General features: G+C 36.2%; 1 protein-coding gene across 3 annotated transcripts in view; it reads left to right on the top strand.

Annotated features, from left to right (window-relative positions):
* Positions 1–24,782, top strand: part of DNAJC10 (DnaJ heat shock protein family (Hsp40) member C10) — a 50,432-nt gene that overhangs the window by 15,931 nt on the left and 9,719 nt on the right. For all 3 annotated transcript variants that reach the window (XM_051848380.2, XM_051848381.2, XM_070070500.1), the window contains 11 exons: positions 168–261; positions 1,368–1,445; positions 3,026–3,069; positions 9,497–9,634; positions 14,139–14,228; positions 14,892–15,002; positions 17,074–17,188; positions 21,424–21,551; positions 21,834–21,950; positions 23,206–23,307; positions 23,754–23,909. In XM_051848380.2, coding sequence (XP_051704340.1) covers positions 168–261; positions 1,368–1,445; positions 3,026–3,069; positions 9,497–9,634; positions 14,139–14,228; positions 14,892–15,002; positions 17,074–17,188; positions 21,424–21,551; positions 21,834–21,950; positions 23,206–23,307; positions 23,754–23,909 — 1,173 coding nt within the window. The remainder of the gene's footprint in view (positions 1–167; positions 262–1,367; positions 1,446–3,025; positions 3,070–9,496; positions 9,635–14,138; positions 14,229–14,891; positions 15,003–17,073; positions 17,189–21,423; positions 21,552–21,833; positions 21,951–23,205; positions 23,308–23,753; positions 23,910–24,782) is intronic.

The following is a 24,782-nucleotide window of genomic DNA, read 5'->3' as shown; positions in this document are numbered from 1 at the left end:
ATGCCATAGTGCCAGCCCCCTAAATAAACATTTGGAAAGAAAGAAATATGCTATACTGTTGAAAAATAGAGGTCACTGCATTGTTTAAAATAATGTAAAATAAAAACATAGGTTTTTTAGTGAGTTTTAAAAAGTAAAAGATTTTTCTCTTTTTAAAAAATCAATAGGCTGCAGTGAAGTATCATGGAGACAGATCGAAAGAAAGTTTAGTGAATTTTGCCATGCAGCATGTTAGAAGCACAGTGACAGAACTAACAACAGGTAATTTTTTCCTTAGTTTTCTTGAATCTCAAGGATATTTTGAAATTGTGAGATGTTAAATATCTTCTCTATGCTTCTTAGAAGGGAATTGTCATTTTCTTTCATCTCTGCTGAATAGTAGAAACTAGAATTGTACAGAAACTGCAACCATGAAGATTTTGTCAGTGGCTAGGAGATGAGACTCAGTGAAAAGGTTTTGTCTTTCAGAGTACTACTAAATGTTCAGTAATCCAGGTGTGTGATTGCTTTCATAGGTGTCCATAACAGGCAGTAAATTCACGCCTATCCAGTTTAAAGTTTAAAATTTTAATTTTGGCTTTTAATTCATCAAGTAATTTAATCAGATACTTGGTTTGAACTATCCATGAAATGATAGTTTTCACAATTAAAAGGATGTTCATTTCATCACTGAATATCAGTTATGTGTCAGAAACTAGGACTGGTGCCGTAATGCACAATCCTGCCATCAGCAACCTCACTGAAACAATTAAAATGCAATGTAGTAAATATTAGGCTAGATAAGCATGGGAAGCATAAAAGATATTACGCAGCTGAGGAAAAAGAATGGTTAGAAAACACTTCTTGAAAGAGATCATTCCCAGTCATTCACGAAAAATGATAAGAAGCCTTAGAAGATCACCGCATATGTGGGGAATTTGATACTTCATGAGTCTGACAGTGAGTAATGGGGTGGAGTGGTATGGGGAGAAATATTGAGTAAGTAGACAAAGTGAGATCACAAGGGGCTTTATGTGACAGTTTGAATTTCTTTCTCAATGAAGAAATGAATTTAAATTTTTATGTAATGAACAACTTGGAAAACTGTCGAAAGGATCTGACATGTTCAGTGCAAGTAGAGAGATAATTGGTCATAGTTGAGTGGATTGGGAGGGGATGAGATTAAAAGAAAAAATAATTTGGAAGATTTATTTTCTGTTAATATTAATGGTAATCAGAAATTGGATGTTGATAATAAGGGAAGCAGGATGTGATTTGGAATTTTTTGTATTACTACTTCACAATTTTTCTTTTGTAGATTTAAAACTTTCCTGAAACAAAATATTCAAAGATTTTTTTAATAAAAAATTGTTTTGCCTTCTTTTAAGGAAATTTTGTTAACTCCATACAAACCGCTTTTGCTGCTGGTATTGGCTGGCTGATCACTTTCTGTTCCACTGGAGGAGGTAATTTTGTTATTGTCCTTTTTTCTTTTTTAAGATTTATTTATTTATTTATTTGAAAGTCAGAGTTACACAGAGAGAGGAGAGAGAGAGAGAGCTCCTCCATCTGATGGTTCAATCCCCAGATGGCCGCAATGGCTGGAACTGTGCTAATCCGAAGCCAGGAGCTTCTTCCGGGTCTCCCATGTGGGTGCTGGGGCCCAGGGACTTGGACCATCATCCACTGCTTTCCCAGGCCACAGCAGACAGCTGGATCAAAGTGGAGCAGCTGGGTCTTGAGCCAGTGCCCACATGGGATGCCAGCACCCGCATGGGATGCCGGCACTCCAGGCCAGGGCTTTAACCTGCTACGCCACAGCGCCGGCCCTTTGTTATTGTCTTAACATGAAGAGACATTGACATTTAAAGTGTAGGTGACAGTTTTAAGTATGTTACTGTAATTGATTATTCAGTATTTGAAACTACAATTTATAACTAAGATTACAACTTTTTACTTAATTAATATTTACCTTTTTAATTATTTTACACATTATCAAGTTTCTTATTAATATATTATTTATGTTTTTATATTCTGCGGGCAAGTTAATTATAGTCATGATGAATTTTACCTTCAGGTAGTCATGGATATCAGCAGATTGCAAAAATAGTTGTTTACAGCTATCTCCCTCCAAAATAGTAATTTTTTTTGAAATTTATACTTTGTCTCATATTTGGTATATAAAAAATACATATGTTTCCCTCATAAAATTGTGTATTTGAGGATGGCACCTTTCCATTTCTAAGAACATTTCCCTAAGTAAATTAAGTTGAAAGTTTAGCACCCTACATAACAAACCACAAACTGTATTCAGTGATATTGGTTAAAAATTGACCCCAGTGTTACAGAATACTCTAATTCATTAATACGTATTCATGTGTTAAATCTCAACGTGAGTCTTTACATTTCACCTATCACCCTTTGTGCTGCTTTGCTAAGACTGTATTATCTTGTAGCTAAAACCAACCACTCACCATCCTGCAAGGATGATACTGCATTTGAGCAAAAACCAATCTTAAACTTAGTCTCTCATGCCTGGGTTTTCTTTGATTTTGACCTAATGTCCAGACTTCTTACCATCCAACTTTTTAAACTTTGCAGCATTCTCTTTATTTTCTCCTCTGGTAAATTGTTTTCACCTATCCTTGGTAGGCTATGTGATGAAATAGGTCCCTTCCTTCTCACTGTTACTTATTGTATAATGGCAATCGTGTTTACGGAACTTTCATAAAAATGAGGAAGCTGTTTTAAGGTTTTATTTTGAGACATTCTTAAATACCTTTACTAAATAGATACATTTGATTTCCCCAAATCATGTCATATTTTAGATAAAGGAAATTTCTGATATAGAAAGAGATTAGAGAACAATACCCTAAAAAGATGTTGGAGAGTCTCTATAGTTGGAAATCCTTAGAAATTAGCAGGAGGGAATAAAAGAATGAGAGTCAGAGACTGTGTGTGTGTGTGTGTGTGTGTGTGTGTCTGTGTGTAAAACGTATAAGCTTAAAAAAGCCAAAATTGCCTCACAAAGTTTTTTTCTCTTCAGATTGTTTGACTACACAAACACGACTGAGGCTTAGTGGCATGTTGGTAAGCATCAATGATTTTATAAAATTAAATCATCTTGGAACACATGTAGAAATTGATTGCCACATTTTGTAGTTTGTTGAACATTTAACTCACTTATTTGTAATCCTTGTTTTCTGGTAGAAATATTCACAGCCATAAGTTTCTTTCTAAATAGTTAGCTGTGTTGAGTAGATTTTGCATGTGTTGCTTTCAGTGTCATCACTTAGGAACTTCTCTTTAACTGAAGTTCTATGCTAGAGTTTTGTCATTTGCAAACTGTATTTTGTTTTATTTTTTAGTGATTTTGTTATTTATTTATTACCATTCATCATATTATAGTTTGGGAATATCTGCATGACATTGGTTTTTTAACATTATTGAAGGTATCTTGGTGGTTTGGGATTTTGTCCACTGAGAAAATTCAAAAAGTTTTGTATGAGTTCAAAAATAGTATGTTCTCTATGTGTATTGTGTGTAATTTTATAACTATTAGATCAGATTTAGTAATTATGTTATTCAAATATGCATCATTCATTTTTGTACTATGTAATTTATAATTTCTGAGAAGGGCGTATTAAAGCATCCAGCCACAATTGTTGGTATATCTTTTTCGCATAGATTTCTGTCAGTTACTGCTTTATATACTGCTTGCATTGCTTAATGGAGGAGATACATCCTGAGAAATGCATTATTAGGCAGTTCTGTTTTATGAGCATCATGAATGGAGCTTACAGGATGATAGAATGCTCTGAATGATCATTGAGTGAATGGTGGGTACTACCATTGTGTAGTATTCCATAGAGTACATATCCCATAATTTCTTTAAGCAGTCTCAGTTGACAGGCATTTGGGTTGATCCCATGTCTTAGCTATTGTGAATTGAGCTGCAATAAACATGGGGGTGCAGATAACTCTTTCATATGCTTATTTCATTTCCTTTGGGTAAAGACCCAGGAGTGGGATGGCTGGGTCATATGGTAGGTCTATATTCAGATTTCTAAAGTATTTCCATACTGTCTTCCATAGTGGCTTTACCAGTTTACATTCCAGCCAACAGTGGATTAGGGTACCTTTTTCTCCACATCCTCACCAGCATTTGTTGTTTGTTGATTTCTGTATGAACGCCATTATAACTGGGGTGAGTTGAAACCTTACTGCGGTTTTGATTTGCATTTCCCTGACCGATATTGATCCTGTACATTTTTGTGTGTGTCTGTTGGCCATTTGAATTTCCTCTTCTGAGAAATGTTTAAGTCCTTTGCCCATCTCTTCACTGAGTTGTTTTGTAGTTGTTGACTATCATGATCTCTTTATATATTCTGGTTATTAATCCTTTATCAGTTGCATAGTTTACAAATAATTTCTCCCATTCCTTTGGTTGCCTCTTTGCTAAGTTATTTCTTTTGCAGTGCAGAAGCTTCTCAATTTGATAAAATCCCATTTGTCAATTTTGTCTTTGATTGCCTGTGCCTCTGGGGCATTTTCCAAAAAAGTATTTGCCTATGCCAGTGGCTTGCAGATCCCCAGTGTTCTCCAGTAATTTGATGGAATCGGGTCATAGATTTAGGTATTTGATCCATTTTGAGTGGATTTTTGTTTAAGGTGTAAGGTAGGTGTCTTGCTTTATACTTGCTTTATACTTCTGTGTGTGGAAATCCAGTTTTCCCAGCACCATTTGTTAAGGGACTGTCCTTGCTCCAGGGATTGATTTTAGCTCTGTTGTCCAATATGTTGGTTGTAGATCTGTGGGTTGATTTCCAGCATTTCTATTCTGTTCCATTGGTCTATCTGTTTTTGTACCAGTACCAGGCTGTTTTGATTCTAACTGCCCTAGTATGTCTTGAAATCTGGTATTGTGATGCCTCCAGCTTGTTTTTGTTGTATAAGATTACTTTAGCTATTCAGGGTCTCATGTGTTTCCATATGAATTTCAGCATTTTTTATCTAAGAAGAATGTCTTAGGTATTTTGATTGATATCACATTAAATATGTGTATTGCTTTCAAAAGTATTGACATTTTGATAATATTGATTCCTCCAATCCAAGAACATGGAAGATTTTTCCAGTTTTTTTGGTGTGTGTGTGTGTCCTTCTCAATTTTTTCTTTAATGGTTTGTAATTCTCATCATAGAGATCTTTGACATCCTTGGTTAAATTTATTAGAAGTTTTTTTTTTTTTCTTTTTAGCTATTTTGAATGGAATTGATCTTGGAAGTTCTTTCTCAGTCATTGCATTGTCAGTGTATACAAAGGCTATTTATTTTTCTGTGTTGATTTTTATGTTCTGCCACTTTATCAAACTCTTCTATGAGTTCCAGTAGTCTCTTAGGGGAATCATTTGGATCCCCTATTATAGAATCATGTCATCTACAAATAGGGATAGTTTGACTTCCTCCTTCCCAGTTTGTTTCCCTTCATTCCAGGGATAAATCCCAGTTGGTCTGGGTGGATGGTCTTTCTGAAGTATTGTTGGATTCGATTGACTAGTATTTTGTTGAGGGTTTTTATGTCTGTTCATTAGGGAAATTGCTCTATGGTTCTCTGTTGTGCATTTTCAGGTTTAGGAATTAAGGTGAGACTGGCTTCCTAGAAGGAGTTGGGAGGATTCCTTTCAATTGTTTTGAATACTTTGAGAAAAATTGGAGTTAGTTCTTTTTCAAATGCCTGGTAGAATTCAGCAGTGAAGCCATCTGGTCCTGGGCTTTTCTTTGTTGGGAGGGTCATTATTGCTGATTCAATGTCCACCTTGGTTATTGGTCTGGTTAGGTTTACTATGTCTTCATGGCTCAGTTTAGGTAGCTTGTATATATCCAGGAACCTATCTTCTAGGTTTCCCGATTTGTTGGCATACAGCTCTTTGTATTAATTTCTGATGATTCTTTTTATTTCTGTGATATCTTATTACATTTCCTTTTTCATCTCTAATTGTATTGATTAGGGTCTTCTCATTTTTTGGTAGGTTGAAAAATGGTGTGTCAATTTTGTTTATTTTTCAAAGAAACCAGCTCTTTGCTTCATAGTCCTTTTGTTTTTTTTTTGTTTCAGTTTTGTTTTGTATTCTCTAATTTTAATTATTTATTTTCTCCTACTAGTTTGGGTTTGGTTTGCTGTTGTTTTTCTAGGTCCTTGAGATAAATTGATAGCTCATTTATTTGGTACCTTTTTAGTTTCTTGATGTAGGCACCAATTGCTATAAACTTTTCTCTTAACACTGCTTTTGCTGTATCCCATACCTTTTGATATGTAATGTTGTCATCTTCATTTCTCTTTTGATTTCTTCTATGACCCACTGTTCATTCAGGAGCATGTTGTTCAGTCTCCATGTGTTTGCATGTGTTTGAGAGATTCTTGAGTTGTCCATTTCCAGCTTCATTCTGTTGTGGTCTGAGAAGATGCACGATATGATTTCAGTTTTTTTTTTTTTTTTTTTTTTAATTTGCTGAGACTTGCTTTATGGCCTACCATGTGGTCTATCCTTGAGAAAGTTCCATGCACTGGTGAGAAAAATTTGTGTTCTGTATTTGTAGGATGAAAAGTTCTGTAGATACCCGTTAGGTCCATTTGGTCTATATTGTCAATTAATTCTTGTTTCCTTGCTGATTTCTGTCTGGTTGATCCATCCATTGCTAAAAGTGAGGTTTTGAAGTCCCCCATTACTATTGTATTGAAGTCTGTGTCTAAGATCACACCCAAGTTGGGTCTGGTAACTTTTTTTTTTTTTAACAGAAAGGAGATTTGCTTAGCTCTGTTGGCATAGTCTCACACTTATCTGCTCTCCTGCAAGGAGACCAGGGCCTGGACACTAGCCCCAGTGGGTACAGTATTCCTCAGCACTGTCAATAATGACACAAAGGATGTATACAGCCCTTGATGTGAGCAGGGCAGCAGTATAGTGACCCTCACCAGGGAATCAAGGAGCCCCAAATGTGTGGAGCCACCCACAGTGACTGCCCAAAGACCCAGCCACACCCTGAACCCTCCCACGCAGCCACAATGTTTTCTTGACAGTCACCCTTTTGATATCCTTATATTTAAGGTGTATTGTCTTTCTCTCAACATAGTTAGATTTGGATTTTTACTTAATTTCCTTTCTTTAGTTTGGTCCATTTACATTTAATATTACTCCTGATACAGTTGGTTTTATATTTAACCATCTGATTAGTTTTGTATGTCCCACCTGGGGTTCTTTTTATTTTTGCCTTGTTTTAAATTAATCATGTGTTTCCAAAATTCTGTTTCACCTCACTATCAGCTCTTTAGTCACTCATTCTTTACTGTTCTTTGAGTTAATACCCTAGAGATTACAACATGCATCCTGCCTTATCCAGTTTCTAGATAAAGAAAAAGCCCTATAATACAATTCCTTTACTATGCCTGCAATTCCCTTGTAATATATTTTAATCTCATAATGTTACAGACCCCCTCCCGCTAGCCACTAAGGAACCAGTTCAAGGGAGTGCTACAAAGTCCCTTCCACTTGTCCCTTCAAAGGCCATCTGGGTCTGAGCAAGCCAGTACTAACTTAGAAATGGATTCCCCACCTGCCATAAAAGCCTAGTCACATACCTAAGATAAGGCAGTTGTGTGCCTCTTGAAACTGTCTTTAAGTTATAATTTACTCATTTCTGTATGTAAAACTATCTGACCTTGCAGTTGTGATTTGTTAATCCCTGAGGGCCTGCGGTAACAGTGTGCTCCCCAAAACTGGCCCCTCTTTACTGCCTTGCTAAATTTAGGGTATAAAATTAGGTAAAGACAGGATTGGGGCTTGATTCCTGAGACACTGTTATGGACTAACTTAAGCCAAAATTTAATATTTAAATATTAAATTAATATTAAGTTTAATATTTAATATTAAATTAATATTAAGTTTAATATTTCGGGTTCTTGTCATCTACCTAGAGACGAATTCTAAGCACCAGCTCAAACAGGACATGCAACATGGTAACGTTCAGATTATTTAGAGAGTGAGATAAATACACAGGAACATGAGGGCTTTATTAAGGAAGATTGGGTCAGAAAGAGTGAACAGGGAGTTCCATACCAATCTTGCAGCAAATGTGGCAGCAAAATGAGGGCGGGCTCAGCGTGCTCCTTACTCACTTCCAAAAGGGGAGTGGTTCTGTGGTCTGACTGGTGGGTGGATACAGGTGAGATAAAAGTAGGGCCTAGAGGTGTGGCCTCCAGATCATAACCCTAATCCTATCTCCCTGACTGGTCCCATATCATCAGTCTAGTCAATCTCACATGCATAAATAAATTGTGTACCTTTCCTCAGGAAGCCTCAAGTGTCATTTGGTTTCTTTGGTCCTTGTCTGTAACAGTATGTACTCATTTTCTTATTAACTAAATCTTAAATGCAGTAAAGTGAATGCCTCTTAAATGTGGAACTTAATTTGTACGTAGGTATACTCCTATTGATATCAGAGTGCTTATTAGTAATTTTCAGTATTAATAAGTCTGTGGGCTCTTGCCACTTATTCAGGGAAGAATTCTGAATACTGGCTATAATAGACCAGACAAGATGGTAAGATGGAGCAAGCATATGGTTATGAGCAGCCTCAAGTAGCTTAACATGGCAGCAAAGTGAAGCAGAGATAGGTGGCCAAAAGGGAGAGCCCACCTTATTCCAGTCCTTTTATTTACTCCCAACAAGGTAGTGATTATGTAGCCTGATTGGCAGGTGGGTGTACAGGCGGTGTCAGGTAGGGGCGTGAGTTCACACAGAGGGTGTGGTCTTCCATCCCACAAACCTGATTCATTTTATCGGATAAGCCTGCCTATATCACTGTATACCAGTCCCTAGATCGATTTCTATCCTTTTGGCTTTTAAAATATTTACCTTTGATTTTATGTGCTACCTATAGATGTGAATTATTTATTCTACTTGAGATTTGTTGAACTTAATGAATATACAGATTAATATCTTTCTTCAGTTGTAGATATTTCTCAGCTGTTATTTCAATTATTGCTCCTGTCCCATTCTCTTATCTTTCTGGGATCCCAGTTGAATATGTGTTATATCACTGTTTGTTTAATTGCTCAATCCCAGATTTTTCAGTAATTTGAAGCTATAACAAATGTACTTGTCATACAAGATTTTGGAACTCATTAAAAGAAGCACAGCCAAAATATGTGAAAACTAGGAAAGCAATAATTTTAATGTGCATTATAAAAACAGTGTCTAATGAACTGTTGGAATTATGGAAAGGATATTCATAATGAAACTCTTAGAGTTATTTTCTGTAGGTTTGTAAAAAGAATTGTAAAAAGTAGATTTTTAATATCAGGGAAAAACCACAGTTCATTATCTGAAGTTATGGAATGCTATTAAAAATGTTTTAATTTTATAACAGGAATACTGTGTTTTTAAGCTAAGTAAAGCTAAATCTCTTTAACTTTTTCTTCCATTTACAGCATGGCTTATTTTTTTTCCTCTTCATTTTAGGAAGGTCTAGTTAATGTAGGATGGATGGACTGTGCCACTCAGGACAACCTTTGTAGAAGTTTGGATATCACCACAAGTACTACTGCTTATTTTCCTCCTGGAGCCACTTTAAATAACAAAGAGAAGAACAGTGTTTTGGTATGAGTCACTTTAAAGAAATGCTTTTACATATAATGCATGTGCATACATATCATTTTGCAAACAAGAAGAAAATGAATTAATTTATGGCATCAGATTGTGGAACATTTTATTATTTAGAACAAATTTTCATTTCTTGGATTCTGTTTAAAGCATACTTCAGTTTGTAAAGTCGTTTAATAAGGACTATTTTAAAACTGGCATTCACATTTAAAATTACTCATGTACATTTAAAATTAGATTACATTTAAGTTTCGATTTATATGTGTATTTTCTAATGTTGGAAATAACGGATTGTTGGTAGGTTTAACTGTGACTCAAATATAAATTCTTGAAAAGCAGGGGATGAACATCTACCTGCATACCATATAAGGCCCATGAAGTCATTTGGTCTGGCCCTGCCAAGACAACCGCAGGCAGGATTCAAAATTCAGTAAATCTGTAGCATGCTAATTTTTAAGCTGACAATTTTGTATAGCCTGCGAATGATGATATAAATACGCAAATCGCCTAGAAAGAAAAAAGTTTCCCCAGCCCTCTTTTAAGCATCCTGTGGCATTCTGATGCAAACTCTGTGGAAATCTGATATAATTCATCTCCTTAATTTTATGAATGAGGAAATTGAGGCTCAAGCTAATTGTCAAGGAGCTAAGACAAATAGTGTAACACTGAGTATGTCCTTAAGTAATCTCAAAATAAAGGACTCTGATAAAGACAGACTTCCTTTATTCCTATATATTCTTATTTAGAGGTTCGTAAAGATATTACTCATTCAGAAATTTGTATGCAGTACAGAAGTTTGTAAAAGAAGATGCCGAATTCCCTAAAACCAAAGCAATCATAGATAATCACCATCAGATCTTGGTACATCCTTCTAGATCTCAACATACATGTGCAGTTATTACTGTGCTGATAAGTCTGTAGTTCTGACCTGTGTCCTCCCCTCCATAGTACACTTGCACACACATACATTGCTACCTGTTCAACATCTCTAGGTTATTGATGTCTCCAGTTTAAATCTGTACTACTACTGTTAGCCCTATACATCTGTTTCACCCACAGTTTCCCTCACCTCAGTTAATGAAAACTCCATTCTTTATTATAAAGGCCAAATGCCTTGCAGTCATTCTTGATTCCTTTTTCTTATACCCTATAACCAATTCCTGGGGAAGAATCTATGGCTCTGTCTTTAAAATGTTTCCATAATCTACTTTCACTGCTACCAGTGCATTTATCCCTTTGTAACATATGCTATACTTTGCTTACTTATTCTTCATTGTTTTTCTCCTCATTAAAGTTTAAGTTTGGATTTGTTCACTACATATGCTAGATGCCTAGAACAAGAGGACTTCAGAAATTGCGTGGAAATGCATATTGTAAAAAAATTAAGCAAAGCTTTAAAAGAAACCTGCAGTTTTTCCATGAACTTTTTAAAGTTTCTTCATTTATGGTACCTCCTATGTCTGGATACATTCATTCACATAGTCATAAAATAAATGAATAGGTCTAGATATGTGATTTTTTTCATAAGTAGGATCCTATAGTTGATTTTGTTTCATAATTAGAATTTTGCACTCAATCAGGAAAATTTTTATCAAATATATTAGTGTATATTAATGTATATCATTTTATTGATGTATTTTTCTTGAGTATTTATACATTATACTTTTAGTAATTAATAATCCTTAAATCCTAATACATTAAATATCATATGCTTAATTTAAGCAGTCTTAATGATTTTTTGATTCTTTCTTGATTATAAACAGTGTTTCAATGAGCACTCATTCATGTTCATTCTGCATTTCTTCAGTTATTAAAAATAGGATAACCACTGCAGTTTAATATTCAGTTTGTATTGCCAGATTGCCCCTAGAGAAGTTGAGTTTGTTGGCCCTATGCCATCGGTTCATGAGGCTTACTTAAAGTGTGAGCAACACTTACTGCAGCTTCTTGCTTTCAGTTAAAATGATTTCATATTTTGGTGAGATCTCTGGGTTTTATGATATAAAATTGCAAGTTCAGTTACCTTCTTAGGAAACAAATAAGAGACATGGAAATGTAGTAATAGAGAAGAGAGAATTAGACATTCCTTTGCCCTCCTAAAAGCATCCAAGTTTTTGTTAAATGCTGCCAGTTAAATATCTGTAAGGTGAGAAAAGGGGGATGGACAAAACCATATCATATAGATATAACTGGGAAATTCCAAAGCAAACAGGTTTACAATGAAGAACTGGAGAATTAACCACTGATACAATTATATGAGTTATTACAGGAGTGTTTTTAGTAAAATCTTCATATTGAATGTCACCAAAGTATAGTACTAGAGATTGTAGAACTGAGGTATGAGAGATTTTTGTTTTGGTATTTTAAGCCCATTGGTGGCCCAAGTTATTTTATATAGGTCTTTAAGAATATTTGTGCTGTAGACTTACATAAATTTTAAGAAATGAACCCTAGTAAAAAAGCAAGCATTCTGTTCTATATTACTCTGTCTTAATTTCATTCTCATGTCTAGAACAATTAAGGTACAGTCTGAGATAGTTCCTGCAGGTTTTTCATGGAGTTTCAGATCTTTCAAGTAATATTTGAGTTTTTAAACATAGATGACTCACAGTTACCAGTATGTATTAAATTGTTTTGTCAACCCTCAGATAGATTTTCTTGATGTAACCTTTGCTACACCCTGTGGTAACAGCTCCTTCATTGAGAATTAGACTAGCAGGGAAAATTCTGTGAAAAAAACTAGGCTGAGGGTAAAATATGGACAGAAATGAACAAGATTTATTACAAGGGGGTGTACTCTTTTATTTCATGTGTTTTTTTTTAACTTTTATTTAATGAATATAAATTTCCAAAGTACAGAATATGGATTACAATGGCTTCCCCCCCAATAGCTTCCCTCCCACCCACAACCCTCCCCTTTCCCACTCCCTCTCCCCTGCCATTCACATCAAGATTCATTTTCAATTCTCTTTATATACAGAAGATCAGTTTAGCAAACATTGAGTAAAGATTTCAACTGTTTGCTCCCACACAGAAACATAAAGTGAAAAATACTGTTTGAGTACTAGTTAAAGCATTAAATCTCAATGTACAGCACATTAAGGACAGAGATCCTACATGAGGAGTAAGTGCACAGTGACTCCTGTTGTTGACTTAACAAATTGACACTCTTGTTTATGGCATCCGTAATCACCCTAGGCTCTTGTCATGAGTTGCCAAGGCTATGGAAGCCTTTTGAGTTCACCGACTCTGATCATATTTAGACAAGGTTTTAGTCAGAGTGGAAGTTCTCTCCTCCCTTCAGAGAAAGGTACCTCCTTCTTTGAAGACCTGTTCTTTCCACTGGGATCTCACTCACGGAGATCTTTCATTTAGGTCATTTTTTTTTCCCCCAGAGTGTCTTGGCTTTCCATGCCTGAAATACTCTCATGGGCTTTTCAGCCGGATCCGCATGCCTTAAGGGCTGATTCTGAGGCCAGAGTGCTGTTTAGGACATCTGCCATTCTATGGGTCTGCTGTGTATCTCGCTTCCCATGTTGGATTGTTCTCTCCCTTTTTTATTCTATCAGTTAGTAAAATAAGTAACTTGGATCTAAAATAGGTTTAAGGTACAGTCTTTTCAGTTTATTTTACTCTAAAAATTCCTTTGTGGTTCAGTTTTTGAACATTACCATTCTGAAAACCTCCACAGTGAGCAGTAAAATCCATTCCAGTTTTTCAATTACAAGTTCTTTTTTTTTTTTTTTTAAGATTTATTTATTTATTTGAGAGGCAAAATTAGAAACAGGTTGCAAGAGACATCTTCCATCCACTGGTTGATGCCCCAGATGGTCATAATGGCCAAGAATGGCTAGACCGAAGACAGGAGCCAGGAGTTTTGTTCTAGTCTGCCATTTGGGTACAGGAGACCAAGTGCTTGGGCCATCTTCTGCTGCTTTCCCAGGCACATTAGTAGGGAGCTGGATTGGAAGTAGAGCAATAGGAACTTGAACCAGTCCCCATATGGGATGCTGGCATTGCAGGCAATCACTTAACCTGATACACTGCCGCAGCACCAGCCCCTTAGTTCTTCTTAATTACCGTTAATTATTGGTTGGAGTATTAAGTTTCTTAAATCATCAGATACTGTAGCATTCTAAAAATTCTTTAGAAATCTGTATAACATTGACATTCTGTACAATATGGTTCGCCTTAAAATTAAACCAAACATAATGTTTTTCTGATTTAAAGATCACTCTAGATTATTCTGAGGATTAACCATAGAATGTACAGCCTAGTTCATAAAAATTCCAATAAATTTAATACCTAATAGTGAAATTTTTATAACCATGTTTACCAGTCTAGTTATATAAAATTTTCTAGTAATCACCAAAATATGATATCTTTAGAAAAAATTTAACTTCTGTAATTGTTTTCTTAAAAATTGTAATTTGGGAACTGAAAAAAACAAAGATACTAGATGTTTATTCAGAAAGATTACAACATGATTCTCTTGTTCTAGTTTCTTAATTCATTGGATGCTAAAGAAATATATTTGGAAATAATACATAATCTTCCAGACTTTGAATTACTTTCAGCGAACACACTAGAGGTAATGTTTTATTTAATACTAATAAATAGCAGTAAATGTTGGTACTATTTCAAGTCTTAACATTTTAAAGTCATCATTTGTTATACTCATTACTAGAGAAAATTGCAAGTAGCAGTTTAAAAAGATTGTATTAGTTAATTCTAGGTGAAGTTTAATTGCTGAAATTCTGATGATACTACACAGTTTTGGAAAACCTACCCAGTCCTAAAGGTGGGCTTCAAAAGGAACAACAGACAAAGCAAGATTTTGATCACAGCAAACTTTAGATCTGACTAGGAATTTTGTATTCTTACTTTAAAAACTATTACTCGTTCTCATGCCTAGCACCACTAAGAATTAAGAAGCATTCAGTTTGTGAATAGAATGCTTACAAGTACTCCATTTGTGAGAGTCTATTTTCTGTCTACTTATTAATCCCATGTCATTTTTTTTTTGGCACAGTCATCTTTCAGATTTTTAATCTATTGACTTATCCTTCTATAAAATTATAATTAATTTACATAGCAGTATTTTTAGTAAACTACTAAAGAAGAATACTAATAGATCTGAATTTTAGGTAATATTTTGAAGTATTGGTAGGGTAGCTAAAAATTTAAAAGAAATAAAAACTAGAGCCCTTTAAAAACTCCTTATGTCTGACATTTCTTCTTTATCACTTTTAAGGATCGCTTGGCACATCATCGATGGCTCTTATTTTTTCATTTTGGAAAAAATGAAAAAGATGATCCTGAGTTGAAAAAACTAAAAACTCTGCTTAAAAATGATCACATTCAAGTAAGAAAAATGTATTTTGCCTAACTTTCTGCTGGTGTACTTTCTTAATGCACATAAATCAAATTTTAAGTGGCATAAAAATGTTCATTTGGAATTCTAGGTTTAGAAGCCTATATTTGCTGTTGGTATTGAGTTGTATCTTCTTTTCCTGTTAAGAATGGACATATCAGAAAATGGCCAATTTCCATTTTTAAAGAAGTCTTACACAGTTTTTCTGGAGTACATACCATTATTGATTTTCTTTTTTAAAATTTATTGGAGTGACAGAGAGGAAAAGACAGAGAGAAAGAAAGATTTTCCATCTACTGATTTCATTCCCCCAATACCCACAAGAGCTGCCAAAGCCAGAAACCAGGAACTCCATCCGGGTTTCCCTCATCATGGCAGAGTCCCAGGTACCTGGGTCATCATCAGCTGACTCCCAGGTGCATTCCCAGAGAACTGGATCTGAAACAGAGGAGTCAGGATTTGAACCAGTACTCCAGTGGGGGATGCAAACATCCAAAGCAGTGGTGTAACCTGCTGTACCCACAATGTACACCTCAACTTTCCTTTTTTGAAATTCTTATTTATTCATGTAATTCTTGTTCATTAGAATGTATGAACAAAAAAAATGAAAATAATTATCTAAAAATATCACCCATACTATGAGTATTGTTAATAAACATAGTAAGAATTTATGGCTTTTAAATATTTTGTGAATGACTGCATGTATAAATGCTCACATGCGTATTTGTACCCATGAGTCTATATTGTAATGGTCATTGTAATTGACATCCATATGTAAAAGTATACATATACATGTAACTCTATTCTTTTTGTAAACTTTTCATTCAGCAGTGTCAGCTTTTTAGACTTACAAGAATATTTTCTTATTTGAATCTCATTCCGTAAAGAGTAGGCTGTATTCAAATTTCTTGCCAACTTTTTTCCCATTTTTTTATGTCAAACCAAACATGCCTAATATTTCCATGATGTAATTTTTGACTCAGATTATATATATTGTGTTAGATTTTTATTTTGGTCTTCATTAATAGGGCCCTCTAGGAAGTTTATCTCACTTTATAATCATACAGCATATGATTGGCCATTTCTCCAAACTTAGCCAATAGTGGGGTATTGTCATTTTTATAATCTTCACTATTCTGATAGGCCAGAGTGATACATTAATAATGTACACTTTTATTTGTGTGCTGTCTACTGTGATTGGTAGAAGAAACATTTTTTTCCATAACTGTCAATACATCATAATTCTTAGTTTATCCCTGGCCCATTTTTTTTTCCTTGATGGGATGTGTGTCAGGTTATATTTTAGTGGACTCTCTAGGGTAAGTGCTGAAAAATTTTTTTTCTGAGTATATCATTTGCCTACTTTATTCATGTGGCTGTCTTTCACAATCACACTGTATGAAAAAATCAACCTTTTTTTTTTTTTAAGATTTATTTATTTATTTGAAAATCAGAGTTATAGAGAGAAGGAGAGACAGAGAGAGAGGGGGTCTTCCATCCACTGGTTCACTTCCCAAGTGGCCGCAACAACCACGGTGAGCCAGGCTAAAACCAGGAGTGTCTTCCAGGTTTTCCACATAGGTGCAAGGGCCCAAGCACCTGTGCCATCTTCTCCTGCTTTTCCCCGGCATTAACAAGGAGAGCAGCCAGGACTCGAACCAGCAGCCATATGGGATGCCAGCATGGCAGGCAGTAACTTTTACCTGCTGCCCTACAACACCGGCCCTAAGCCTTTTCCTTCATTATTTCTACTTCTGTTGTCTTCTTTAGAAAGTTGTAACTCTTGTACCCCAAGACCATAGAAATATCCCTTACATAAGACATATCTTAAGTAACTTCATATTTCCTTGAAAATTTCTTCTCAGATTTTTGAACTCTCTAGGAAGCATTTTTAACTAAACTGAATTTCAGTATTAAATGTAAATTATTATTTTCATCACTGATTTTCATAACTCAGTAACTTCTATTTAGATAATACTTGGGTTACTGTTAACAGTATTTAAAAGTTGAATGGATAAGTTTGTATGTTGGCAGCAAAGTCATCCTCCTCTTTCTACTTTAGGTTGGCAGGTTTGACTGTTCATCTGCCCCAGAGGTCTGTAGCAATCTCTATGTTTTTCAGCCATGCCTAGCTGTGTTTAAAGGACAAGGAACCAAAGAATATGAATTTCATCATGGTAAGAATGGACACAAAAATGATAGAAATTAATCTTCATTTTCAAAAGAGAATTTAACTTTGCTTTTTATTTATTTATTTTTTTTTTTTGACAGGCAGAGTTAGAGAGAGACAGAGAGAAAGGTCTTCCTTTTCCGTTGGTTCACCCCCAAATGGCTGCTACGGCCGGCGCACTGCGCCAATCCGAAGCCAGGAGCCAGGTGCTTCCTCCTGGTCTCCCATGTGGGTGCAGGACCCAAGGACCTGGGCCATCCTCCACTGCCTTCCCGGGCCACAGCAGAGAGCAGGACTGGAAGAGGAGCAACCGGGACTAGAACCCGGGGTGCTGGCGCCACAGGCAGAGGATTAGCCTAGTGAGCCGCGGCACTGGCCTACATTGTTTTGTATTGAAATGCTTCTTGTAAATAACTAAGGCCTCATTTATTAGTTTATTGGTAAATATGAAGATTTTCAATTACACAAGACTACTTCAAAAAGTTTATGGAAAATGGAATTATTTTGGTGCAGAAATATTTCAAAATTAACATAAAAATTCTTCAAAAAAGTTCATGGAAAACACGTATTATGAAAAAAATATGCATGAAGAACAAAGTTGAGACCTGGAAAGGTTGAGTCAATTACTCACGACAAAAACTAGAAACTCAATCAGTGTAAATTTTGAAATAAGATGTTTTACTCCAAAACTTAGGATTATAGCCATTACAAACCGAGTTTTAATAATGAAGTTATATTTTTTGTCTCTGAAGTATTTCTCAGATTCCTCCTTCTCTCTGTACTTGCTGTCTTGCTTCAGGTCTGTCTGCTCCTTCATTGACTGTAATAGTCTCCTGGAGGATTGCCTGTCTTCTAAACTTCACTTTAAAACCCATTCTTTGTTTTGTGTGAATGTTATGACTCAGAACCCATTCTCATGTGGCTTACCTCTAACAGGTCCTTAGCATAAAAGCAATCACTTTGTTTTTTAATACCTTGTTTTCTCCAGCATCTACCATGGTGCCTGGCACATAGTAGGAACTCAGTAAGTAAATAGTTTTGAAATGAGTGAGAAACATTAATGATCTGCTGTTGCCACATTTTCCAGCCTCATCTCCCACCTCTACCCCTCCAGACAATCTTAACTTCAGGTACCTTTGGAACCTTGAAAATACTGTTTAACTCCTGTGTGCATAATCTTTCCTCTTCCATTATAGTCATTACTTCCTGCTCCTCAAAATACTTAGCAAACTCCTAATCACCCTTCAAACCTAATGTATATTCTCCCCTGGAAAATTAAATGCAAATCCCTAAGCACTTCCTTTAATATGCCATTACCAACTTTATTACATGTGTTGTTTCTTTGGATTTAACTAGGTATTGAGCCTCTGTGTGTACAAAGTACAGTAATAGAGAATAGGAAAAAATGTTCAGTCTACTCCATCTCTACCCTAAAGAATAGTATGGATCAGGAGAGAAAGCACACAAGTAAATTGACAAATTTTGCAAATGTCTGATGTGGAGAATATTAGTTACCTTGCCAGGTTGTAATTACCCCCAAAATTCAGCAGCTTAAAAAACTTTATTAATTCTCATTAGTTTTTGTTGGCCAGTAGTCAGAACTGCTTAGCAGGATGGTTTTGAACTCAGGTTTTCACATGAGGTTATGGTCAAAATGAGGTCTGTGATCATCCAAAGCCTAGACTATGGTTACAGGATCTGGTTTCATGCTGACTCTTGGCTTGGTATAAGTTCGGAGTTCTTCGCTGGCTGTTGGCAGAGGCCTCAGTTCCTCACCACATGGGCCTCTAAATGGCATTGTTCACAGTATGGTTGCTGGCTTCTCCCAGAACAAATATTTGAAGAGAAAGAAGAAAAAAAAATAGATAGAAGCAACAATATCTTTTATAAGCTGTTCTTAAGACAAACCATCACATCCCCGTGTTCCATTAGTTGGCTTAACCAACCCTGGTACAATCTAGTGGTATGAATATTCAAGGAGATGTCACTGTCTTAGAAATGGATTACCGTAGAGATGAGCTTTGTTTGCTCTTAGGAGGAACGATATTCTGGGATTATAGCAAGTACATAGAGCAACTCTGTTGAGATTTGAAGTGGTGATTGCCCAAATGAAAAGGTGGCAAATACATTGAAGCACAGATGTATTCAGAGGCTCTGTACTGAGAGTCTTTTTGATTTTTTGTTTTTTTAAGATTTATTTATTTATTTGAAAGGCAGAGTTACAGAGAGAGAGGAGGAGAGGCAGGGAGAGAGGTCATTCATCTGCTGGTTCAGTCCCCAGTTGGCTGCAACAGCTGCAGCTGTGTTGATCCAGAGCCAGGAGCTTCCTTCGGGTCCCCCACGTGGTTGCAGGGGCCCAAGGACTTAGGCCATCTTCTGCATAGCAGAAAGCTGGATTGGAAGCGGAGCAGTCAGGACTCGAACCGGCACCCATACGGGATGCTGTCACTGCAGGCCACGGCTTTACCCACTGCGCCACAGCGCAGACCCCTGCTCTTTGATAATAACTTCAGAATTAATAATATGTTGAGGCTGGAGAGGGCATCAGAGGTCCAAATTATGTATTTAATTTGTCAGGTAAAGGCTTTGGACGTTTCCTAAAAGCAAAGCAGAGGTGTTATCTCACTGGTTGTTTGTTTATTTGTATCTACTTGAAAGGCAGAGCAACAGAGAAAGAAATTTTCCATGTGCTGGTTCATTCTCCAAATGCCTGCAATAGCTAGGACTGGGCCAGGCCAAAGCTAGAAGCCCTGGACTCCATTGTTGTCTCCCATGTGAGTGGCAGGGGCCCAAGTACTTGAACCATCAATTGCTACCTTCCAGGATGCATTAATAGGAGACTGCATCAGAAGCAGAGTATTCAGGACACAACTTTTCCAGAATATGGGAGGTAGATATCCCAAACAATGACTTACCCACTGTTCCACAACACCTGCCCATCTTCTTTTTACATTTTAGAAAGGTGAGCAGCTGCCTAGAATGAATGGGAGCAGAATTGGAAGAAGAGAGGCACAAGATGGATTCAATAATGTATATTAGAGAAGAAGATGGTTGCTTTAATGAAATGTTAATTAAAATGATTAAGAAGAGAGATGTTTTATAAATATAAAATCATTATAACTTAGATATTGCTAAAGAGAAAAACCCTGATAACACCCATGTTTCTGACTTGGTGAATCAGCAGTTAAATAATTGTACCATTCAGTGAGGAAGAGAACACTGGGTAAGGGGTGAGTATAGAGTAGACAAACCCACTTCACAGTTGAACAGGGACCTGGACCCAGGAGAGGAATGTGGGCTATAAATAATTACCCTGAGTGATAATGAAAACTGAGTATGAAAATTGTCTAATCAGAATAAGGGATGGTCAGAGATTAAGAAATTTGTGAAGCCAGTCAAGAAATAGCAGCTAAAGTGTTAGAAAAAATAATGTGATGTCATTTATCTGTCTATATGTTTTTGTGAAAATGTCTCTTCTTTTGGACCATTCGCTCTCTAAGAGAGGAAGTATGTCTTTAAACAAAATCTAGCACATAGTAGGGACTTGACTTTGACTATTGAGTGACTAAGTTAAAGGGCACTTGGCAGAATGAACTAGACTCTGAATAAGATACCATTTGTCAAAACAGCAGTGGGAAATGATCAAAGGTGTTTACACAAGGAAACAGTATGAGATTAATGTTTCTGTAAGTTGATTGTGCTAACCATGTAGAAAATGGAGTACTTAAGGAAGGCTAGGGACAGAAACACCAGCTTAGTTATTGCAGTAGGCCAGATTGAATTCATGCAGTAGCATGAGGTTGGACCTTAAGAGACAGAATGGATGGAGATGCGATACAAGGTCAAAAAAAAAAGTAAGAGCTCTCTGGGGACTTTTATTTAGGAACTGAGTGAATAATTATCTTATTGCCAAACAAACTGGGGAAGGTAAAAAAAAGGAGCAAGTTCCGTGGGGGGAATAACTCAGTTTTAATATGAATATACTGTGTTTGAAATATTGATATGATACCCAGGTATATCTATAAGGAATCGAACATGGTAAAGAATTGTTTATTCTACCTCTGGGGATGAGGAAATGTTTAAAAGAGGCATTGACATTTTTACTAGTCCTAAAAAACAGAGTGCAAAGACATAAAGTACAGACACTGAAACTACCCCAAGATCACTTAGTTCATATCTTTGAAATGTTTCTGTGAGTATAAAATGCAGAATGTGGTTTTAATTTTTCTTTTGATTTCAAAGGAAAGAAGATTCTATATGATATACTTGCGTTTGCCAAAGAAAGTGTTAATTCTCATGTTACTACACTTGGACCTCAGAATTTTCCTGCCAATGACAAAGAACCATGGCTTGTTGATTTTTTTGCCCCTGTAAGTTTTTTTTTTTTAATCAGTATTGTCAGATTTTCTGTTGCCATGTCAAAAAGACATTTTCTTGATAAGTGTCTTTAGTATTAGAAAGGTGTCAATGGGTTTTGACCACTATTGCATATTGCTTCTAAGTGAGAGTAAGTAGTAATTACCTTTCTCCAAGGATTAATAATATACCCATAGAGTTGTCGTGATGTATCATTTGTCTTTGTTTGTTTGTTTGAAAAATTACGGGTTTTTGTTTCATTTGGCTCAGTGCTTATAAATACTTTTCTTTTCTAGTGGTGTCCACCATGTCGAGCTTTACTGCCAGAGTTAAGAAAAGCATCAACTCTTCTTTATGGTCAGCTCAAGTTTGGTACACTAGATTGTACAATTCATGAGGGACTCTGTAACATGGTAAGACAAAGTATAAAAACTTTAATTAGATTTGTTTTGTGAAATAGAGGCCTATTAGCCATTTGATGTTGAAAAGGTAATGTTTGTTCAGATGTATCTCTTCCATTTAGAGTAATTCCAACAAAATATCATGATTTGATTAAATCATGACTGGTGTGAGAATGTAGGTAAGTTCTTAGCAAACTCAGGCAACTATTTAGTTGATTTGATAAAATGCTTCCACAATTTGCTGTTTGCTTAAAGTCCTTATCTTTCTTTAAGGTAATGTTGCCTTTTGGCAGTCTATAATTTTTATTCTTTGGCGTTGCTCATGTTTATCTTCTAAGTGTAGTTACTAGGAGGTTACTTTTAAAAGTTTATGGAAGAATGGAATTAAGTTTATTTTGGGGGAAGACAAATTTGAAATCTAATTTTTCATAATATACATTTTTCATGAACTTTTTGTAGGCTATAGGAGGAAACTGAAGCAATGAATGAGGTTTTTGAAACTTGTTTATATCAAAATATTTTCCTAGGTAAATAAATATTCCTCAGTTCCAAGAACATGTAGAAGTTACCTGAATATGTATGTTATTTATTTATTTCAGAAGAAGATTCAAGTTAGAGATAACAGTTTTCTTACCTTGATTGAGGAGAGTAAGAAAGGACTAAGTACTAATTACATGTGCTCACTTCTCAACATATTGATGGCTCTGGTTTTCATGGAAAATGAAGGCGCTATAATCAGGATTCAGTATTTGTCAGTACACCATGAATCCATTCTCTTTGCCAAATTTGGCTAGGCTAAAATTTTTCAGTCCCTAGCAATGGGTTTTTAAAATTACATTGCTGGCCGGTGCCATGGCTCACTAGGCTAATCTTCTGCCTTGCGGCGCTGGCACACCGGGTTCTAGTCCCGGTCGGGGCACCGGATTCTGTCCCGGTTGCCCCTCTTCCAGGCCAGCTCTCTGCTGTGGCCAGGAAGGCAGTGGAGGATGGCCCAGGTGCTTGGGCCCTGCACCCCATGGGAGACCAGAAGCACCTGGCTCCTGCCATCGGATCAGCGCAGTGCTCCGGCCGCAGCGGCCATTGGAGAGTGAACCAATGGCAAAAAGGAAGACCTTTCTCTCTGTCTCTCTCTCACTGTCCACTCTGCCTGTCAAAAAAAAAAAAAAAAAAATTACATTGCTGTTACTTAAATGCCCATTGGTTATAAATTTGAAACAAGTCAGTTAAGTAAATTTATAAATGTTTATTAAACTTGTATTCTTTACAGTATAACATTCAGGCTTATCCAACAACAGTGGTATTCAACCAGTCCAACATTCATGAGTATGAAGGACATCATTCTGCGGAACAGATCTTGGAGTTCATAGAGGTATTTTAAGTTGTAGCCTTCGACTAAAAATCTTTCTGTTAAATGTACGCTTTGTATGAGTATTTAATGAGATTTATTCTTTTCACGCCAAACATTTTCTGCCAAGAAAATGACTCGTTTTATTATAAAACTTATCTACATGAGAATAAATCTTGTTTGTTATCTAGTATAAAATGTTGTGTATAGTAGACCCAACTAATTATTGAGCAGATGAAATTGCATTTTCACTTAAAGCTGTTAAACCTCCAGACCCCATTTTCTCTGAAACCAGATGTACCTTGCAAAACTACAGCAACAAGCTTATCTCCTTTGTATCTGACTTTGTATTAAAGTCATGATTAAGTAGTTTCCTTAAGAATCTTTTCACATCTCAAAAACAGGAACTTTCTAAATGACATTTGTGAATTTTTTTTTAACTATTATAATAGAAGCTATGTTCCCTTTAGGATCTTAGGAATCCTTCTGTGATCTCCCTTACACCTACCACTTTCAATGAACTAGTTAAGAAACGAAAATATGATGAAGTTTGGATGGTTGATTTCTATTCTCCATGGTGTCATCCGTGTCAAGTATTAATGCCAGAATGGAAAAGAATGGCTCGGGTATAGTAAACTGGTTTCTTATAAATCTTACCCACTTAATAAGAATGTTTATTTAAGTTCTTTTGGAATCGAGATGAATGAACCCAAAACTAGATTATTACTTGATCTATACCATGTATATTCCAGCTCTATTTCTGTTAAGAAAATTGTATTTTTTAAAAAGAGTCACCTTTTTTGTGCACGTGCAGCTAATATCAGTCCCAAAATCTACTTCATTTTGTTTAAATTTTTTCTACTCCTAATTTATTATCAGTTGGAAAGAAACAGAGCTTCCCATCTGCTGGTTTACTCCCCAAATACCCATGACATTAGGATAGGACTGGGCTAGGCTGAAGCCAGGAACGAGAGTCCCAGTCCCTGCCTCACAGGTGGGTGGCAGGGACCCAAGTGCTGATTGTGAGAAGGCTAGCATCAGGAACTGAAGCCAGGAATCAAACCCAGGTGCCGCAACGTGGGGTGCAGGTGTACCAACCAGAATCTTGACCACAAGGCCAAACACTACTGCTTTGTTTTTAAAACTTAATGATGCCCTTTCTTAGCAATATTCAGGAATTTAAAAAGATAGTGTTGAGTGGCAGGCGTTGTGGCACAGCAGGTTAAGCCACTGCTTGGGATGCCTCTATCCCATATCTGAGTGCCAGTTCAAGTCCCAGCTACTCTGTTTCCAATCCAGTTTCCCACTAATGCATTCTGGGAGGCAGCAGATGATGGCTCAAGTGCTTGGGCCCCTGCCACCCACATGGGAGCCCCAGATGAAGCTCCTGGCTTTGGCCCAGCCCTGGCTGTTGTAGATATTTGGGGAATGAATCAGCTGATGGGAAACATCTCTCTGTGCCTTTCAGGTAGTTGGAAATAAACATTTAAATAAATAAA

This window comes from Oryctolagus cuniculus, chromosome 3, assembly GCF_964237555.1.
Source record: "Oryctolagus cuniculus chromosome 3, mOryCun1.1, whole genome shotgun sequence".
Lineage (NCBI taxonomy): Eukaryota > Metazoa > Chordata > Mammalia > Lagomorpha > Leporidae > Oryctolagus > Oryctolagus cuniculus.
Note: the sequence above shows the minus strand (reverse complement) of the source record. Positions and strands in the feature narration are given on the sequence as shown.